The 18,881-nt window shown below is 45.0% G+C and overlaps 1 protein-coding gene across 1 annotated transcript; it reads right to left on the reverse strand.

Annotated features, from left to right (window-relative positions):
- Positions 1-974: 974 nt before the first annotated feature.
- Positions 975-9,118, reverse strand: LOC123021393 (tyrosine-protein kinase ZAP-70-like). Its single transcript, XM_044426108.1, has 7 exons — positions 8,564-9,118; positions 7,326-7,486; positions 6,658-6,796; positions 5,091-5,172; positions 4,611-4,651; positions 4,093-4,147; positions 975-1,150 (listed from the first exon to the last, which is right to left on the reverse strand). Exons 1-7 carry the CDS (start codon positions 8,963-8,965, stop codon positions 975-977), a joined length of 1,056 nt encoding a protein of 351 aa, XP_044282043.1. The 5' UTR covers positions 8,966-9,118.
- Between the last annotated feature and the right edge of the window lie 9,763 nt (positions 9,119-18,881).

The raw sequence follows: 18,881 nt of genomic DNA on the forward strand, positions 1-18,881 counted from the left end.
GGGGCGGCATAGAAATGTTATAATAATAATAATAATAAAAAAAAAGTCTAAGAATCCAAAATATGGATTCTGCAGCAGATTGACTCTTGCTGAATCTTGAGAGTTCCCTGGATCCATGGACCATTTTTCCCTTCTGACAGGGGGAATCTGCACGAATTCACTCCAGTGCAAATTTGCTTCGCTGAAACTTTGCGACGGCACAAATTTGAATTAATGAATGTGGATAAACCACAAGACCCGGGTGGAAGAGGTTTAACAAAATGTGTTTGTTTGTTTATTTATTTAGAATTTTTGTATGCCGTCCCATCACATAGCCTCGGGACAGCTTACATGAAATAAATAAACACAATACAAATAAAATCCAGATTCATCCTGGCTGCATACTAAAACCTATAAACTGATATTAAAAGTTATTAAAATATTGTTGAAATAAAAAGATCTCAGCCTGGCGCTGAAAAACAAATAACGATGGCACCAGGCGGACCTCTCTGGGGAGCGCATTCCATACGTGGGGCACGACCGCAGAGAAATTCTCCTCCGGGTACTCACCCTCCTATTATCCTTCACGGAGGGTTCCCGGAGGAGGGCCTCTGCTGCCGATCTCAGGGGGTGGGAGGGCAAATATGGAAGAAGGCGTTCCTTCATGTATCCAGGTCCCAAGCCGTTAAGGGCTTTATAGGTGATAACCAGCACCTTGAATTGAGCCCGGACTTCAATGGGAAGCCAGTGAAGCTGGTAGAGGACTGGGGTTTTATGAGAGTAACGCCCAGTCCCCATCAGCAACCTGGTTATCCCTTAATGTGCTATTCCTTACTTGGGCCTCCCCAGGTGCCGGTGGCTGAATGCCAGTTCAGGCAGGATGATAATGGAGGAATGACATGGGGAAAGATGTTAATGGAAGAGCCCGAGAGATGCTCACACAGGGCACCTTTTGTCTTGCACAAATCCACCGTTCAGCCACCCTTGTGGGGCACTTACTTCTTCATTTTGTAAACTCCTTTCCTGACACAGCCAAAGTTGCCTGAGCCCAGCTCCACCTCGTCAACCATGAGGTTGCTCCTCTTCAGAAACAGCTTCCGCTCCTTCAGCTCTTCCGGATCACTGTAAGGACTCTCGTAGCATGACGTGTCCATGGGTAAGATCCTGGCCCCTGCTCCGGCCCCGAGAGAGAAAGACAGACTTACTGTGTGCATTCCGACTTTCCCAACGCCATCATCCAAAGATTCACCGTTCCAGAGTCTCAGCTGATAATGCTCAGCTTAGGGAACAGATCTACAATTCAGCTGCATTGTTCAATTGATTTTTAATTTTAAAATCTAAAGCAGCTTCTTGGTACACATGAGTCAAATTTGATCACTCTAGCTATGACTATTTAGCCAATATCTCCAATTAGAAGCTCAGACGGTCCTTCATGGCGTTGTGCTTTCAAACTGCGCAACAGTTCCTTCGGCAGGTCGTTATTCTGACTTTCCGATGGAATATTATCTCTGTGTTAGTGGTTCTCCTGTAGTAAGAATCTTCTTCAGTACATGATATCCTGTCCTCTTTATAGAGCTCCAAGAGATAATTTTTTAGCTGGAATTTTTATCTGCCACTGATGCATCCTTGGAATCCAAGATTATTTTTATGTCATTAGACAACAATGCTTTAGAGACCGAGTGCCCAAACTGCAACCCAAAACCCACTTATTTATCGCAAAGTGCCAACACTGCAATCAAACCTGAAAACTGAGGTTTTAGTTTAGAAAAAACAATTCTCAGCTTGTCCAAGAAAATATATAACAATCCATGGCAGCGCACTGACTAGCCATGTGAAAGCTCAGGCGAATTGCGGCTAATGAGTCGTGGCTCATGACGTCATCGCCTGGCGCCGCCACTCCTTTCCAAGCATGCACATGGCCCTCTGTGCGCTGCTATCCGGTGCTCGGCTGATGGGGCGACTGGGCTCGCGTGCCGACAGGAAGGGCTCTGCGTGCCACTGTGGCGTGTGTGCGATAGATGCGCCACCACTGCCACAGAGTATCTGTCTGCTTTGGCTGCTATGAAGATTAGATCGAAGGTGGCATCAACGGAGTGGCTAACTGATAGTCATTAAACTAGGTTTTTTTTACTGCTGTATTTTTTCAGTTTTAACATCTGTTCTTAATGAATTTTCCTAATTTTCCACTTTTGGGAATTTTCACATTTCAGGATGTACAGAAATGGAGAAATCCAGCTCATTCGTGCTTGGTGGATTCCCCACCTGCTTCCAGTCCAGTGACCAGAAATGGTCTGAGTTCACGATCCTATCATAGCCTTTAATTCTAAGACAGGATGAAATGCCTTAGAAAAGTGTGCAAAATAAGTGCAAAAGGGAGAGGGGGAGAGAAAGCTTTGTAAATAAGCACCCTAAACTCCCAATGGATCAAGTGAACTTTGCGCAAACTCAGTCTGTTCACTGAAGATTGCAATTGGCAGAAATTCCAATGTGCAGAAAGCACTCGATTTCGCACAAAATGGGTTATAGCTACACGATTTTCAGGTGCTTCTTTGCATTAATTTTGGTAGCTATTGAAAAATTTACAAATAAGAATTGCTCTTAGAATGGAAATTTGTGAACTATCAACTTGCAGCACACCAGTGAATAAGATGGATTCCCTACACAAACCTCCATGGACAGGGGCAGTTTACCACTGGCCTCCAAATGTGGAGATTAAACATCAGAGGAAGGCCAAACTTTATTGTGTTGGGTCATGGCATACAACTAATGAAGGTATCAAATTTCACAATTAATCCACTAACTGGTTGAGACTCACCAGCTGGTAATACTCAGCTTTTTAATTCGTTTGGATCAGTAACTTCTGAGTTACGTTCTGAATTGTTCACAAGCTTCTAGTCCTCATCACAGTAGCAAAGTCATCCAGTGAGCAACATAGCTGAGCAGAATGCAGGTTCCCTCAGTCCCAGTCCAGCTGACTAACCACTATGCCATACTCTCTAACCACTAGGCTGAGTCCTGTTCCTAATATAGTCATGCATTAGTGAGAGAACTCAAAAGATGACACAGGTATAAAAAAATCGTTAAGAGGGGGGGAAAAAGCCTTAAGAGAATTTAAGAGGAGGGGAAAATCTTATCTTTTAATATCTTAATCTTTTAAATCTCATATTAATCTTTAAGGGGAAAATAAATTTAAATGGGTTAAAAAACCCTACCAGCCCAGTGGCCCTATTTGTTGAGCCCCAAATGCCAACCAAATTAGCTGGAGGTGAAAAGTTGACCAGAAACCAGACTGATGAAGAAAGAGGACAGGGCCAAATAGGAATGTTCCAAACTGCAACATTTTGCTGCAGGTTTTGCTTGTACCCTTCATTGACAAAATGCTCTCGGAAGTTTGCAAGGCATCCTTTTAAAAATGCCGTGGCTGCTGCCTCTTGGCCCGCCACAAGGTGGGGATGTAGTAACACGCATCCTGCCACCATCCCTCTTCTGCACTGTCTCGCGCCTCCTTCCCTTCTTGTCTTTGCAGCACTTCTTTGCTATGCCGCTGATCCCGGAAGTGTAAAATTAACATCAGTTCCTCACGTACATCTAAATCTTCCAAGTTCAGATTTTTTTCTTGCTCGGATGAAAACATGGTGCGCGATGCAGAAACACAGTCGTGCAATGCTTTGGAGGATTGCAAAACAATTCTAGCTAAAAGCCTTTTCGCAGTAACCCCTTCCAGCAAGGAATCCTTTGACCAATTCAGCCAAACCAACACCAATGTTGTCATAATTTTGGCACAGGACAAGACTCCTTTATTCCCAGAAATTTGATGGTATCTGTATAATTGCTAACAGGTGTCACTGACGTTTGAACTGTTTTGTGATGTGTTTGTATCTTAATGGGTAATTGTTGTAGCCGGTTGAAATCTTATACGTTTCATTTCTGTTGGAAGTCACCTGGCATTGTTTTGTCTTGAGAATATAATCTCAGCAATTTTAAAAATAAATACATTTTAAATAATCCAGGCTGAAGAATGCAAAGTCAAACGAACCGCAATCTTTCATTCTTTCTTGTAAACAAATCTCTATTTGTACGAGATTTTCTTTTTTGCAAAGAAATTTTACTTACCTATGGGTTCAGGAGCGTATCTTTCAGAGTTTTGAGGTGTGAGTCTCTTATTGGCCTAGATGAGGGTGAAAAGAAATGCTCAGAGGAGAATATAATCATGTCACCTGAACAACAACCCTGCAAAGTGGGAAAGATGGAAAATGCGTTGCCCAAAGCCATTCAGTGAGGTTCATGGCTGAGAAGGGATTTTAACTCAGTCCCCGTGCAATGGTGGACATGCGTATTGCGTTGTTTCTATACTAGCCAATGGCCAAAGCCCTTCTCCAGTTCAGAAAATCATAAAATGCATTGAAATGTTATAATAATAATAATAATAATAATAATAATAATAATAATAAAAAAATGCCAATACAGTGGTTTTCAGCTTTCCAGGCATGAGTTCCACCAACACCTGCCTGGGCTAACGTAGCCCCAAATGCTGACGCCAACCTTTTAAGGTGGGACCATATTGGTACAATTCCAGGAGGTGTGTGGAAAGAGGCAACCCCCTCCCCCCGCAACCATCTTTCTGTACTTACCACCCCGGATGGGTGTGCTGGTAGGGCCGGTGCCATGGCAGCTGGAAATTCAGGAAAGAGCGAAGAGTCAAGGGTTCTGGTTGGTTAGGTTACATGTGGAAATTGGGGGTGGGATGGCATGCCGTCAGAATTGGGAGGCAAAACCCCCGGGGCATTTTGGTTTAGCTCCCCGCTCTCCCTGTTGGGAACTAGGTTTGATGAGACTGGGGGTCATGGGGAAGTGGTTGGGGCCAGGAAAAGTCAGTGTGGCCTTCTGGGAAGACCTGGAGAGTAAAATCAGGAACACAGGTTGGCCCATGGGCTGGGGGTTTTGGGATAGGCTTTGTTGTAGCTACACTGAACCTATTCACCCCCCGCCCCTTTAAGACAGGACTTGGCCGGAGTGACTAACAAGTATGAAATGCTGGAAGGAGTTCGGGGAGAGGTTGTTGGTTTTCAGAGTGTTTTTTGCAGGAGAAAGAGCAATAGGGAATTACTCACCCGTTGCCATGTCTGGATTGGGAGCACTTTCTTTCAGATAATGGATCAGGCCATCCCGTTTGAGTTTGAGGTACTCTACCATCTGGGAAAAGAGTTTGAGAAAGAATGCCAGTGAATAATAATAATAATAATTATTATTATTATTATTAAAAAAATTGTATGGCGTCCTTTATATAAATATCTCAGGATGGCTTACAATAATTTAAAAGAACAATTTAAAAAGCATCTAATAACATCCAATAACAATTAAACATTAGCACAGTGTAAAACAATAAGTAAACATTAAATAAATCAGATTAAGTCAAGACAAAACAACGCAAAAGCGATTGCAGAACCATTCAAATTATTAATTTTAAGAATACTGCTTAAATCAAAAGGTTTTGACCTGGTGCCGAAAAGAATAAAAACTCCGCACCAGGCGTATTTAGAATTACAATCCTAAAGCATAGTTGTCCAAGCAGTGCCTTTGGCTAGCTAGGTCAACATTTGACCTCTGCTTTGCCCACTCAGGTCACAAGATTTTCCTGGAGAAATTGGGGTGATCCAACCCCGCAGATGGGCTTTATCTAAGGATGGTCAACACTGAGAAACTTGGCCTGTTTGTGTCCAGGAGATTTTCAGTAATTCTCTGATCCAAGAGCCAAAAATGAGCCGAATTGGTGTATGTGTTTATGCTTTGCATTTTAAGTGATTCACAATTTGTATATTTTCTTTAAAGCCAATGAAATGTATGTAAACAAGCAGCCACAATGTACATTCTGGCTGAAATCAGTGCGAATTTGCAACTGAGATGCATGCAAATTCTGGGTTCAGTTGGTCAAAATTGCAGCCAGAATTTTTATGAATTTCAGCTCTTTAGGGGCTGGAGGAGTTGCATGAAAGTTGTTTTTAGTACTTCTGCCAGCTTTGGGATCTCTCCCAGACCTGTTGATTCCTAGTTCATGGGATGGCTCTGGTTCATCTACATAAACAATGACACTCACACCCCCTGGACGTAGAAAATAGTTGGACGCATTAGTGAAGTGGAAGCTATTTATTTATTTATTTATTATTATTTCAATTTATATCCTGCCTTTTCCTACAAAGGGCTCAAGGCAGCTTACATCTCCTCCTCCATCTCATCCCCACAACAACAACCCTGTGAAGTAGGCTGGGCTGAGAGTCTGTGCCTGGCCCAAAGCCACCCAGTCGTCTCCATGGCTGAGCGGGGACTAGAACCCAGATCAACTGAGTCCCAGTCGCATGCTCTTAACCACTACACCTAGGATTAGCCCATTGCATATCCACAGAGAGTGCAATGCTAATGGGAGGCCTTTAAACAAATGTAATACATAAACAATAAATAAATAAATAGTTGGTGCTAAGATATGCTGCTCTGGAATGAGGAGGTTTCATTTAAAGATACACATGTTAAAATGGGGGAAAGCAGGTCCGTGCATGCATGCAAAAAGACGCATGTGCATGCTAACACGCACACACAGAGGCATACATGTGCAAGCACATGGAGACACGCACACACAGACAGAATAATCCGTGCACGTGATCCATGCACAAACAACAAACTCGCCTGCCAGAGTGTATCAAACTTGGTCCCGTCTTCCACAGAGTATTTCCCTGCTTTGTCCTGCTTTATCCGGTAGTGATACACCGTCTTCCCGTAGATAAGGGACAGCGCATACATGCCTTTCTCTCTCTTCTGCCGCATCCTGTGGGTGAATGAATGGCAAGGGGGTCAGAATCCTGGGTGGTTGCCCCGTGGGCTATGCAGAATGCCTCACGTGGCAGGCCCACTCCTGACAGGGGGTTTTTCGTGGTGGCCCCTTCCTTAGCCCTGGATATTGTCTCCGCCGCTGATGCCAAGAGCAGAGAAGGATAACTGTAGTACTCTGGCTGGCTGGGATTTACTGTGTCATTTTCCCACAAGCCCTTGTCCGAGGCTCACTTGAATTTCCCACAAAGCCTCCGGCAGCATGCCAGAAATGCTGTTTTAATTCTGCACAAGGGCTCAAGGGATGCCAAACTGGAGGTGCTACCAGGGAATTCACATGCGGCTGCTGGTCGCAGACCCCAGTGGGCACTTGTAGCTCTAGGGGGAAGAATATGAGGGGTCTCCTATTTTCCCCCTGAGGTGGAGACCCGGGCTAAACATCGGTACCAGTCAAAACAGGTTCTCTGCTTGGTGGTGCATGAACTGGAGGAGAAATTTTCATTGCACTCCGAACGGTTGACACTTACAAGAATTTCCCGTCAGGCTGTGCTCCAGAATAGAGCCGGCTTTCGGCTTGCTCCCGGGTGATGGAGCCATGGTACCAAATTTGCTTCTCGTGGGCTGTGGTGGCAAGCAGTTTCTCCACCTGGGGAGCTTGGTTTATGAAGGCAAGTTCCAGGTTTTCTCCCTAGAAAGAAGCTAGGCTATGTTTCCAGGAATAATTTCAACAGCAGTGTTTCCTTTTAAGGCAAGGCATAACATCCACCTTTCGTATGCAACATTCTCTGGTTGTACCCATTCCTGTATGCAGCCTTACCTAAATACATATTTTTCTATCTGACTTTCCCTGAGATATGTAGCAAAGTATAGCTATTTTTAAGCTGAGAACTGAAGTGCAATGTTCAGAAAAGCAAAGATAAGTTCAAATGGGTTCAAGTCCAGAAAAAGTTACCGAAAATGACATGGGCCAAGGATGCACGGAAATTTCCTTTTGGTTTACAAAGTGCTCAGAAATACCGTGTCCAGAATCCGGGATGTGAATTCAAATGCTTTAACATTCCTGAATGTGTGCTCTCATTTGAGAAATGTGTACTTTGAACAGATGGATGGAGCAGGGAGAGAGGAAACCACACTAGTGTAGAAACTGCAGGGTGACCTCTAAGGCGCAGCCAGACAAAAACTATGCATGGTGGAAACCAAGCATAGTTGCTTATTGTGTCGTGTGAACCCAACCTCTGCCTCTGTGAAAGTCTCAGTTAGGAGGGAATCTGAAATATCTTTCTCAGTTGAAGACCTCAGAAATCCTCTGGTCCAGGAATGAAGGTCTGGAGCTCTGGCCTGCAACTGAGGCTGATGGGAATTGCAGTTCAAACACACCTGAGTTTTTGCTCCTCCCTCTGCAACTGCAGATTAGTACCAAATGGGATAACGAACACCACCTTTCTGCCCCAAAAGGCTCTAGGTATGTATAGAGGTGTGTGTGTGGATTTATATTTGCTTATTTTAAAATTATATTTGTATCACACTTTTTTTCCTTTCAAGTAACTCAACTCACATAATTCGCTTGCTCTCTGTCTTATCCCCACAACAACAACCCTGTGAGGTAGGCTGTACTGAGTCTGTGACTGCCCCCCAGTGGCTGAGCAGGGCCTAGCAGCCAGAGCTTCTGAGTCCCAGTCCCCCCCTGCTAACCACTGTACCAAGTTGCCTCTCTGAAAAACCGAATGCATGAAAACGGGGCAGAAGAGCAGAATTTTGGCCATACCTCCAGGTTCCATGTCTGCCGGATGTATTCGCGCACCATGTTCTCCCGGATGTTGTCGAAGATTCCCAGCTGGGGCTCCACGCTGCTGGGGCGGTTGCACGGCTTGCGGAGCAGGCAGCAAAGTCCGTCAGCATCCTTGGAATAAAATTCACAGAGCTCCTCGGGGCCGCAGTGCGCCTTCCCGCCGGCGATGGCGTAGGTGCCGTTCATCTGGCGCTCGATGGGATAGTGGTAAAATTGCAGCTTGTGCACCACTGAGAGAACATACCCGCCCAGGTTCCGGAAGCACTGGCGGAGCAGAAACAGCCCATCGGCCATCCCGGCCAGTTTGAGGTACTCCTCTGCATCTGCGCGGGAAATGCTTCCGTAGTAGAAGGGCAGGTGGGCAGCAGCGTTGGGCATCTCGCAGGATCTTGCTCTCACACAACGGTGCTCATAAGGAACCTTTAGAAACTTCGGGAAGAAGAGGGACGTTCGCTGAGAGATGCTGGGAGTTGTGGGTCTTTTTTCCTGTCCGGTCTAGCATAGGATTGCTCCTTATGTACTTGGCAGAAACTGCCTACGAGGAAAGAAAAAGGAGCCAGGGGAAGTCGGGGCCTTGCTTTAGGTGGAATGCCCCTGCCAGCATAGGAAAGGGGACATTCCACCAGCCCTGCTGAAAACTGCTGAATTCCCCCTCTCCCTTCCTATCTGAGGCAGAGCCCCTTCTCATGAAGGAGATTAGGAGGGGGACTACCCGGAGAAGGGCCTTCTCTGCGGTGGCGCCCCAATTGTGGAATTCGCTCCTCAGAGAGGTCCGCCTGACATCATCCCTTTATTCTTTTCAACACCAGGCTAAAACCTTTTTATTTTCCTAACGTTTTAAAGTTTGGCTCCTGTGTTTTATTGTTGATTGGTTAAGAAGGGTGCTGTGTTTTATTCTATGTTGTCTTATTGATAAACCATCTTGAGAGCACGGTAAGGGATGGTCTAAATAAAGGTCTAAATAAATAAATAAATAAATGCCCCCTTTATCTTGCATGTTCTCTCTCTCTCTCTCTCTCAGATTGTTCATGTATTGCCTTTTACTGGTCAATATTAAGCCACCCAGAAGCTTTTGTGGCAGGGAGGTGAAGGAGTGGCATAAAAATGGTCTAAAGAAATACATAATTACACAGGATTTATGACATTATTAGCCATGTTGCATGTCTCCCAAAATAAATGTACTGAGGCATTTTGCCATTTCAATCTCCACCAACTCCTTTTCTTCATACCATGCTAAATTCAAACTCCCTCCACTGGCATGACAGTCCTGCTGACTGTGCTGAGGCAGATGAGAGGTGGAATGGGGCCATTCCACCCGTCCTTCTGAAAGATGTCATTCATTTCCTCTTCCCTCCCCATTTCTCTTTCCTTGTATGCCATTTCTTTTAAATTAACTTGTATGTGAATTTTGCCAAAACAAACTGGTTTTTTAAAATACATTTTCTTCCAGAAAATAGAATAAGGGCATGAACCTGGAGGGTTACGGGCATGCAATGCAGAGTAGGAGGAAGAAGATGAATCCTTGCTTTTTCCCTTCCCACCCCATTGAATGCCTCCTGCCCCAGCTCTAAAGATGGTTTTGCATCGTTGAAGCCCAGCTGGTGCAGAAAGAAACTCAGCACTTGCATGAGCAATGAGCAGCCCCGTTTAGACACCCTCTCCACCCCAACTTCGCTGTGCTTTTCCTGTGGTCAAAGCTTCCCTGTTCCCTGTCCCTGCAAACCACATCGCGTGTGAAACTTAGGTCCATTAATATGGGCAAAAATGCAACGATGCCATGTCTTTTTAGACCAGTCTGTCTAATCTTCTTTTACAGAACATATATGAAATGTTCTGGGAGGAGTGGAATAAGAATATGTAAAACTAGTGAAATGAACTGGAGATGACTTTTTATATCTTCCAATCCATACATTGGACACGACAGTCTTAATAATAATACATTTATCACCCGCTTTACTTCTTGTCAGGAAACCAATATTCTCCTCTTCTGCAGGTTATCTGCATAACAACAACCCTGAGATCTCAGGTTGCAGTGTCTGTTTGAGCGCTTGATCTGCATCAGTCTTTTTCCTTGCTCGTGCTGTTCTTTGTGTGTGCGTTAAGGTCCACAACCCACCCTGGGCACTGCGTTTTGAGAACAAGGGAGGGATCTTAAGAAAGACGTTCAACATTGATGAGACGGAGCAGCGCTGTGTCTGGTTCCGGAAGCCCTTTCATGTGGCTGGACGGAGATGCATCCTGGGTCAGATAGATCTGTCTGCAGAACAGAGTCTGCAGACTCCCAGCCCAGGCCTGTTCTTTTACAGTACCCCTTTTGCAGCAGGATATTTTCGGAAAGGCAAACGCTATTTGACAAATAGTACGTATCTCCCACCGGTCTGGCATTGGCTCTATGAACCATGTAGGAGAAACAAAACGCAGCCATGACATCAAAATAATTCCTGCTGTCTGAGCTGAGGGCGGCTAACAGGGAAACTGTGGAGAGCTGGAATACTGTGAAAACTTTAACACTGTAATCTTGGGGCATGAAACTTGGTTAAACCGCTGTGGCAGAAAAATGGACGTATCGGCTCAGAACTCTTTCAAGGCGAAGTTAAAATAACTGATTGTTACCAATACTTTATGCAGCTACATCCTTTCTTTGGATCAGGGAAGAAGAGAACATGTGCACGTCAAGGGTTTCTTTGTGAATACAGCTTGCTCTTTGGAAGACCCAGAACATCACCAAGGGATGTTCTGTCCACTACCCCTTATTTTTGCCCCGAAGGTAAAGTCGGAAAAAAGTTATGTCAAGTTCGCAGCGCCCCCAGGAGCAGAGAAACGCAAACGGGATACAGTAGATTTTTCCTTTTTGTTATTCTCCATGTGCAGAAAATTATTTAAAAATAAAAAAGGCCTGCCAGATTGGGCCCACGTCCAGGATCCCATGTGTTTCAGATCATTTTGCAGTCCCAGGAGGCAAAAGCCCTTCTCGAAGAAGGAGCTGCTTGCAGGAAACTGTGGCAGGAAGCACAGCCGGTGACGAGAGCTGTGAGAAACGAGTGCGCACGCGCACCTTTTATGTGTGTCAAGGACTTGCCAAGAGAACGTGGCTGGGAGAAACGAAATGCCTCTGACCCATGCTTGCACTCAAGCTGAGAAGTGATTTTGGGCTTGGGGGTGGAGGTGGTCAAGTCTAAGCATTCGCAGAAGATCCACATTCTGGGCTGATTTTTGTTTTCCTCTTCTGCTCTGGAGGCTAGCCTGATTTGGGTTTTTGTGGGAAGGGGTCTCCTGGATCTGTCTAGGGTGGCATCCTGTTCCCACAGTGGCCAAACACCTTTCCCCATGTATCCTGGAATTGGTGAACCTAAGCATCCTGCTTCTGGCACATACAGTCATGAGGACTAGCAGCTTTTCCTTATGTAACCTTACTAACAAAAGCCTTTCTAATGCTAACACTGATCTCAAATGCCTGGGAGAAGGGGGCAGTCTTAATCAGGTGCCCAGAAGATGATCCAGTTAGCACCAGGCAGTCTTTAGTGGGGAGATCATTCCATGTTCGGGGGCTACCACAGAGGAGGCACTTCACAGGGATACACTCTGAGTGGCAGTGAGTCCCATAAGTTTATTTTTATCATTAATGCATTGCATCTATACTCCAACTTTCTCCCACTTGCAAGCAACTCAAAGTGGCTTACAAGCTTCTCTAACTCTCCGTTTTATCCCCTGAACAACAACCCTGTGAGGCAGGTTACAGTGACTGGACCGAAGGGCCCCAGGTAGCTTCAAGGCCAGGAGGGGGCTAGAAGCGGCATCTCCTGGGTCTCCAGTCCAGTGCTCTAACCACCACTCCAATGCATGTGTCACTGTCGCGAGGCAGTCGTACTCCGGGTAGGGGCGCAGCTGGTGGATCAGCCGAAGCTGGAGGAAAGCGCTCCTCGCCACTGCGGTCACCTGAGCTTCTAGTGAAAGATCCAGGTCGAGGAGCACTCCCAAGCTGCGAACCTTGTCCCTAAGAGGGAGTGCAACCCCATTCAGGACAAGGTTCAGTTCACCCTCTCCAAAGCCAGAACCACCAACCAACAGGACCTCCGTCTTGTCTGGATTGAGCTTCAGTTTATTGGCCCTCATCCAGCCCATTACCTCGGCCAGGCACCTGTTCAGCACAGCCACTGCCTCACCTGGATTGGTGGAAAACGAGAGGTAGAGCTGGGTATCATCAGCGTACTGATGGTTCCGCAGCCCACACCTCCTAACGACCTCTCCCAGCGGTTTCATGTAAATGTTGAACAGCAACGGGGACAAAATGGACCCCTGCGGTACTCCATGGCATAGCTGCCATGGCGCAGAGCCATAGTCCCCCAGCACCACCTTTTGGAACTGGCCATCGAGATAGGAGCGGAACCACTGCAAAGCAGTGCCTCCGACCCCCAATCCTGCAAGCCTGTCCAGAAGGATACCATGGTCGATGGTATCGAAAGCCGGGTTACAATGCATTACTGAAATGCCAGGGTTAACAAGTGACATAAGTCGAGTGGCTGGTAAAAACCAGATTTGGGGGTGGCCTGTGTAGAGCAAAGAGGGGTGGGGTGTGAGTTCATCAGCCCAGTGATATGTTGGCAAGCCAAGTGAGCTGGACAATTAAGGGGTGTCCAGTGTCCCTGCCAGGTGGCCCACAAGGAGCACAGACCTTCCTAAGGTTGCAGGTGTTCCTATCAAAACCTTTGTCATTCTGTGGAATGCAGGGACAACTTGGGCAGCTGAATTTGCTGAGATGTGTACAGTATCCTCTTTCTGTGAGCAGAGTCTGAGCAGCTGTTTGGTTTGCACGTGAGCTGAGGTCAATGAAGCAAGGGGGAAGACATCCAGGACTCGGGTAGAAGAAATCATGTGCCAAGTCTGACCAAACACAAGATAGAATTATTGAGCTTACTCTGTGGAGGTGGTAGGAAGTTCTCATTTACCATGGCATCTTTTCAGTGTTGTCCAGGAGCTTTTTGGAGAAGTCATGCCCTGTTGCAATTTGGTCCAGGGAAAGAATGGTGGCCCCTTTAGTGGCACACTGCGGCAAGTTTGTGCAATACTTTGAAGGTAAACTTAATAAGGACACCACAATTAATGCTCTGATGTTGGTAGAGGTGCCTGGGGTGGTTTGGAGAGAGTTATCCATTTTGATTATTGAAACCTGAGGATACAGACAAGATGCTTGGTGAAATCCAGTTGACACCCTGCATGCTTGACCATTGCCCTGAAGGGCTTGTTATATGTCTGGCTGGATCAATGAGATTGTAAATTCCTCCTTGAGAGCTACTAGACTCCTTAAAGGAAGCAGTAATTAGGCCATTTCTGAAAAAACCTTACATGAAACAAGAAGAACTATAGGCTGGTAGCCACCATCCCTTTCCTGGGCAAGGGAGCAGGTAGATGATGGTCAGCTCTAGCCACTCATGAATGAAATTGAGCATCTAGAACCATTTCAGAAAGGCTTCCAGCCTTGATTTCGAATGGAAACTGCTTTGATTATCTTGTGGAATGACTGCTGCTGAGAGATGGCCAAGTGACCCTTGTTTGCTTTGGACCTCTCAATCTCAGAAAGTGGTGCTGGGGGATGATTGTGCGGTGCCTTGGCAGCTGCGCGATGGTGTTCCAAGCCTGTATTTTATCCCCTATGCTGTTCAACATCTACATGAAGTCAGTAGGGGAGGTTATCCAAAAGTGTAGGCTAATGTGCCACCACTATGCAAATATCACCCAACCGTAGATGTAGTAGTGGCTATTCTGAATCAGTGTCTGGGCCCACTGAGATTTAATCCAAATAAGGTGGAGGTACTCTAACCTGAATCCAAGGAAGGTGGAGGTAGTCGGCCATCTTACTGGCAAAGTCATGATCAACATCTTTGGAAAGGGACTGTGTTTCCTCTCAAAGGATCAGGCTTATATTTTGGGGATGCTCTTGGATCCTGCCTTGCCACTAGAGAGACAGGTGGACTTAGTGGCATGGTGCACTTTTTAGGCAGATTGCTGAATATGCCACTGCCTGGACAGAGATAGCCTAGCTGCAGTTACCCGTGCTCTGGTAACCCCTCACCCTGGTTACTGCAATAGCGTGGATCACTAAATTATTGAAAACAGTCTGGAAAATTCAGCTGGACAAAATAGGGCAGTGAGAGTGTTCAGACGGAATGGACAACATGATTGTATGATGCCAGTGCTTTCCTATCTATTCTGGCTGTCAGTCCAATTTGGGACCCAATTCAAAGTGCTCTATTTAGCATTTAAAGCCCTAACTATTTTAGGAACAGGTTACCTGAAGGATTGTCTTCTCCCATATTTACCTGCTTGGAACTTAAGACTGTCTTTAGTGGTCCTTCTCTGTGAGCCCCCGGCAATGAAGTAATGCAGTGGCTCCCTTAGGGGCCCTTTCTCTTGTGATACCTGTTTGTGGAATGAATTTCTTAGAGAGGGACACCTGGCACCTAGGTTGTAGTCCATCAAGCATCAGGTACCAAAAAGCACCTTCGATACCTTCTTGCATGTTTGTATTTCAGTTTCTGTTCTTTTTTAATCTCTTATTGGATTTTAAATCTTTGAAGTAACGGTAGGTTCTATTTTTATCTTTTATATTACGTTCCATTGTGCCATATATTTAAGTTTTAATTGTTGGGAACCACCTAAAGAGTGTTGGCTATTGAACAGCATAGAAAAGTAACAAGTAGCTAAATAAGTCAAAGTGTTGGCACAAAGCTCCAGAGCTGCAGAGCTGTGACATACATTTAGTCACTCTGCTCAATGCTTAGTAAAGATTTTCCTGTAATTATTTGAACATAATTATTACTAGTCAACAATGCATTGAAAATATATAAGGTGTAGTTTCCACCACAAAGCCTACTGAAATATATTTCCATTTTTACATGACTAGCTGTTTCCAAGTGATTCCTCTTGGGATCTGCACAAGGAATACATTTCTTTAGAATGAATGGACCTTATTTGCATCAAATCTATTGTACCAGGAGTGTCCAAGCTGAGGCTTTCAAGCCGTATGTGGCTCTCTGAGTTAATTATGTGGCTCTCTGAGTTTATTTTGTGGCTTGCAGAGGGCTTGGAGCCGCCTCATTTCCTGCCCCCCAGGCTGGATCCCAGCCATGGCACCAGCATGATTGTGATGAGCTCTCAGGAAGAGAGTTGGACGGACAGGCTGGCAGCCCTGCAAGAGCTTGTCCCAGGCTGATGAGTGCAAAGGTCCTTCGGTGGTTCTACTTCCACTGCTGCTCCAGGCAGCAAATCCAGTGCTGCTACTGGAGGTGGCCATGGAGCAGATCAAGGCCAACCACAAGCTATTCCTTCAGGCCTTCGAGAGTGAGTGTGGAGTAACTGGGTAAGAAGAGAAGGGGGATGAAAGTAACAACCTCCTATACACCATCTGCTCCATCTTTAGCTTCTTCAGTGGGGGTGGGGCCACAGCCTAGGCGGCCCCCACCAAAGATACCGCTGCCCGAATAACCACTGCTGCCACCACCATCTCCAGTAGCACCACCAGATTTGCCACATGGAGCAGTGGCGGAGGTAGAACTGCAAAAGCACCTTTGTGCTCATCAGCAGGAGCAGGTGGGGCATGCTGGGACCAGCTCCTGTGAGGCCGTCAGCCCAACCCACTCTCTTCCTGAGGAAGCTCAGGCTGGCAACCTCACGAGGTTGGCAACACCACAAGAGCACATCCCAGCATGCCCTGCACCGCTCCTGAGGACTTTGAAAAGCCAAGAGGTGTCCTGACCCCTTCCTTAATGTGGAGAGAGTGAGAACCAGTGTTATTTATGTGGCAGCTCCTGATGATGGCTATCCTATTACTGTTTGTCCCTTTTGCAGATTCTTCAAATGTCCCTGACAGGACATGACCTTCAAGTTAGAAGTCTAATATAGAATTCTCATTCATTCTAACTACTATAATTGTCAGGATTCTGTCTGTGACAACAGTAGGAAAACCTGCTATTTCTGATTAACATGATGTTTGCTTTAAGCAGTTCCTGTTTCTAAAGTTCCATTTCTTTGGGAAGGGTATCCCACAGTTAATGTTCCAGGTGTCTATGTGTCTTACCATGGACATTTGAAAATCAGAAACTGATTAGTAAGAACTCACTTTCATAAAGTCATATTAAATAAATAATGATTAAATGAATAAGTATTTGTTCATGTCTTGTGACTCTCAAACATCTGATGTTTACCATATGTGGCTCTTCTGTTGAGCACATCTGATGGGTGGTAAACTCAATTCATGATAAAGCAGGTAAAGTGTTTGCGTGGTTTTAAAAAAACCACACAATTATTTTCCTTAAATAATTATCTCAAAACATAGGACCCTGTTAATTAATTGATTAATTGTATTCATATGCCTCTCCATAGCCCAAAGAACTCAAATAAAAACAAAAGCAACAACAATAAAACCAACAGTGCAAGAATAAAATCTATTAAGAATATAAAATCTGATATTGAAGGCAAAAGGGCACAGCGAGCATGCTGCAATAAATTAAAGCAATGTTAAAAACCAAATTGGCTACTAAAAACACCTGTTAAAAAAACTCTTTACCTGGTGCTGGCAGGCGAGCAGCAATGGCGCCAGGCACATATCCTAGGGGAGGGTGTTCCATAAGTGGAGTGCAATCACAGAGTATCTCAAACATAATTACTAATTAGTGCATCAATTACCCTGAAGGTTTTTTTAAACAAAACTCCAAATTGTTTCAAGTAGCATGAGCGGTTAAACTAATCTATAGTTCATCTAACATAAGTTGCTGGATGTGCTTGTAGGAACACAATACTCAAGTTATTTTAGCCAGCAACTCAGATTCATGCTGGAATGGGAAAATGTCACCACAGTAATGAACATACACTGCTTTTCCCAGTATGGATCAGAGGCATCACCTGGAGTGTTACAAGTATCTTTGTTTGGAGGAAACATTTATATAAGAACATCTGTTATTCTGTGATTGAATCAAGTTGCAGATTGGATCACTTTGCACATGCCTACCTCAAAACATGCATGCAGGCAGAAAAGGAGGGAGAGAAGATTCCATAGTCACCCCATCTCCCCCAGGAAACTATTTAACAGATAGGGATTTTAAACAGATCTAAACCTTCTCAGCAAATCAGGTGACCTTTTTATTTAAATGATATTTTAATAATGGTTAATATTATTTATTGGTTTTAAAATTTTTAGCCAGGATGTATCCAAATTTTATATGTACTTATTTGTTATGATTGTTTATTTATGATGTTGGAAGCCATCCCGAGGCTTAGGCGAATGGGACGGCATACAAAAATTCCAAATAAATAAATAAATAAATAAAATCACACTTCCCAAGTTTCAATTAGTTTGGGAAAGCCATGACAGTGAATTGTACATAAAATGGGTAAACTGCACAGTAACCACAGTTTATCAAATTAAATTCCTATGTAAGTGGCATGGAATGTTTGCAGGTGATAAAACCACAGTAATAGAAGCTTGGATAAAACGTATCTTGTTGTTAGTCGCGAAGTCGTGTCCGACCCATCGTGACCCCATGGACAACTTTCCTCCAGGCCTTCTTGTTCTCCACCATCCCCCGGAGTCCACTTAAGCTCACACCGACTGCTTCAGTGACTCCATCCAGCCACCTCATCCTCTGCCCTCCCCTTCTTCTACTGCTGTTCAAAAAAGGAACCATCAGGTCAGGAGGTCACCCGCATGGTTAAGGAGCAGTGTCAAGGACGTGACCAGAGAGGAGGGATAATGCCTGGCTGTGTCCAGGAAAATAGCTGACTTTTCCCCACTCTAAAAAAAAGCTGTGAAGATGCCTGAGAGGCACAGGAAATGTCCTGAAAGAGGACAGCCTTGTGAAAGGGCCTTCCAAGCATCCACGAGTGAGGACTAGGGGCACATAATAAATGCCTCAGGCAGAGCTCTAGAAATAAATGGACAGTTCCTCCAATTGAGAGATGCAAACAGTGGGGTTCTCGAAGGATCTTTATTAGGACCAGTACTTTGTAACCTCTTGATAAATGATCTGGAGTTTGGAGTGAGCAGCGAGGTGGCCAAGTTCCCTCACAATGCTAACTTATTTAGTGTGACTAAAATGAAAATGGGTTGCAAGGAGCTCAGAAAGGTATTCCCAAATCATGAGGGATTGGTATTAAAATGGCAAACGTGGTTCAGCATCCACTGGGACAAGAAATCCTAACTTCATATATGCTGTTGAGGACTTTGGTTTGCTGTGAAAAAAGCCAATCAAATATCAGAATCAAATCTAAAATTTCTAATCAAACTATTAGAAAATGAAAC

Source organism: Varanus komodoensis, unplaced genomic scaffold, assembly GCF_004798865.1.
Source record: "Varanus komodoensis strain SLA01 unplaced genomic scaffold, ASM479886v1 scaffold16, whole genome shotgun sequence".
NCBI lineage: Eukaryota > Metazoa > Chordata > Lepidosauria > Squamata > Varanidae > Varanus > Varanus komodoensis.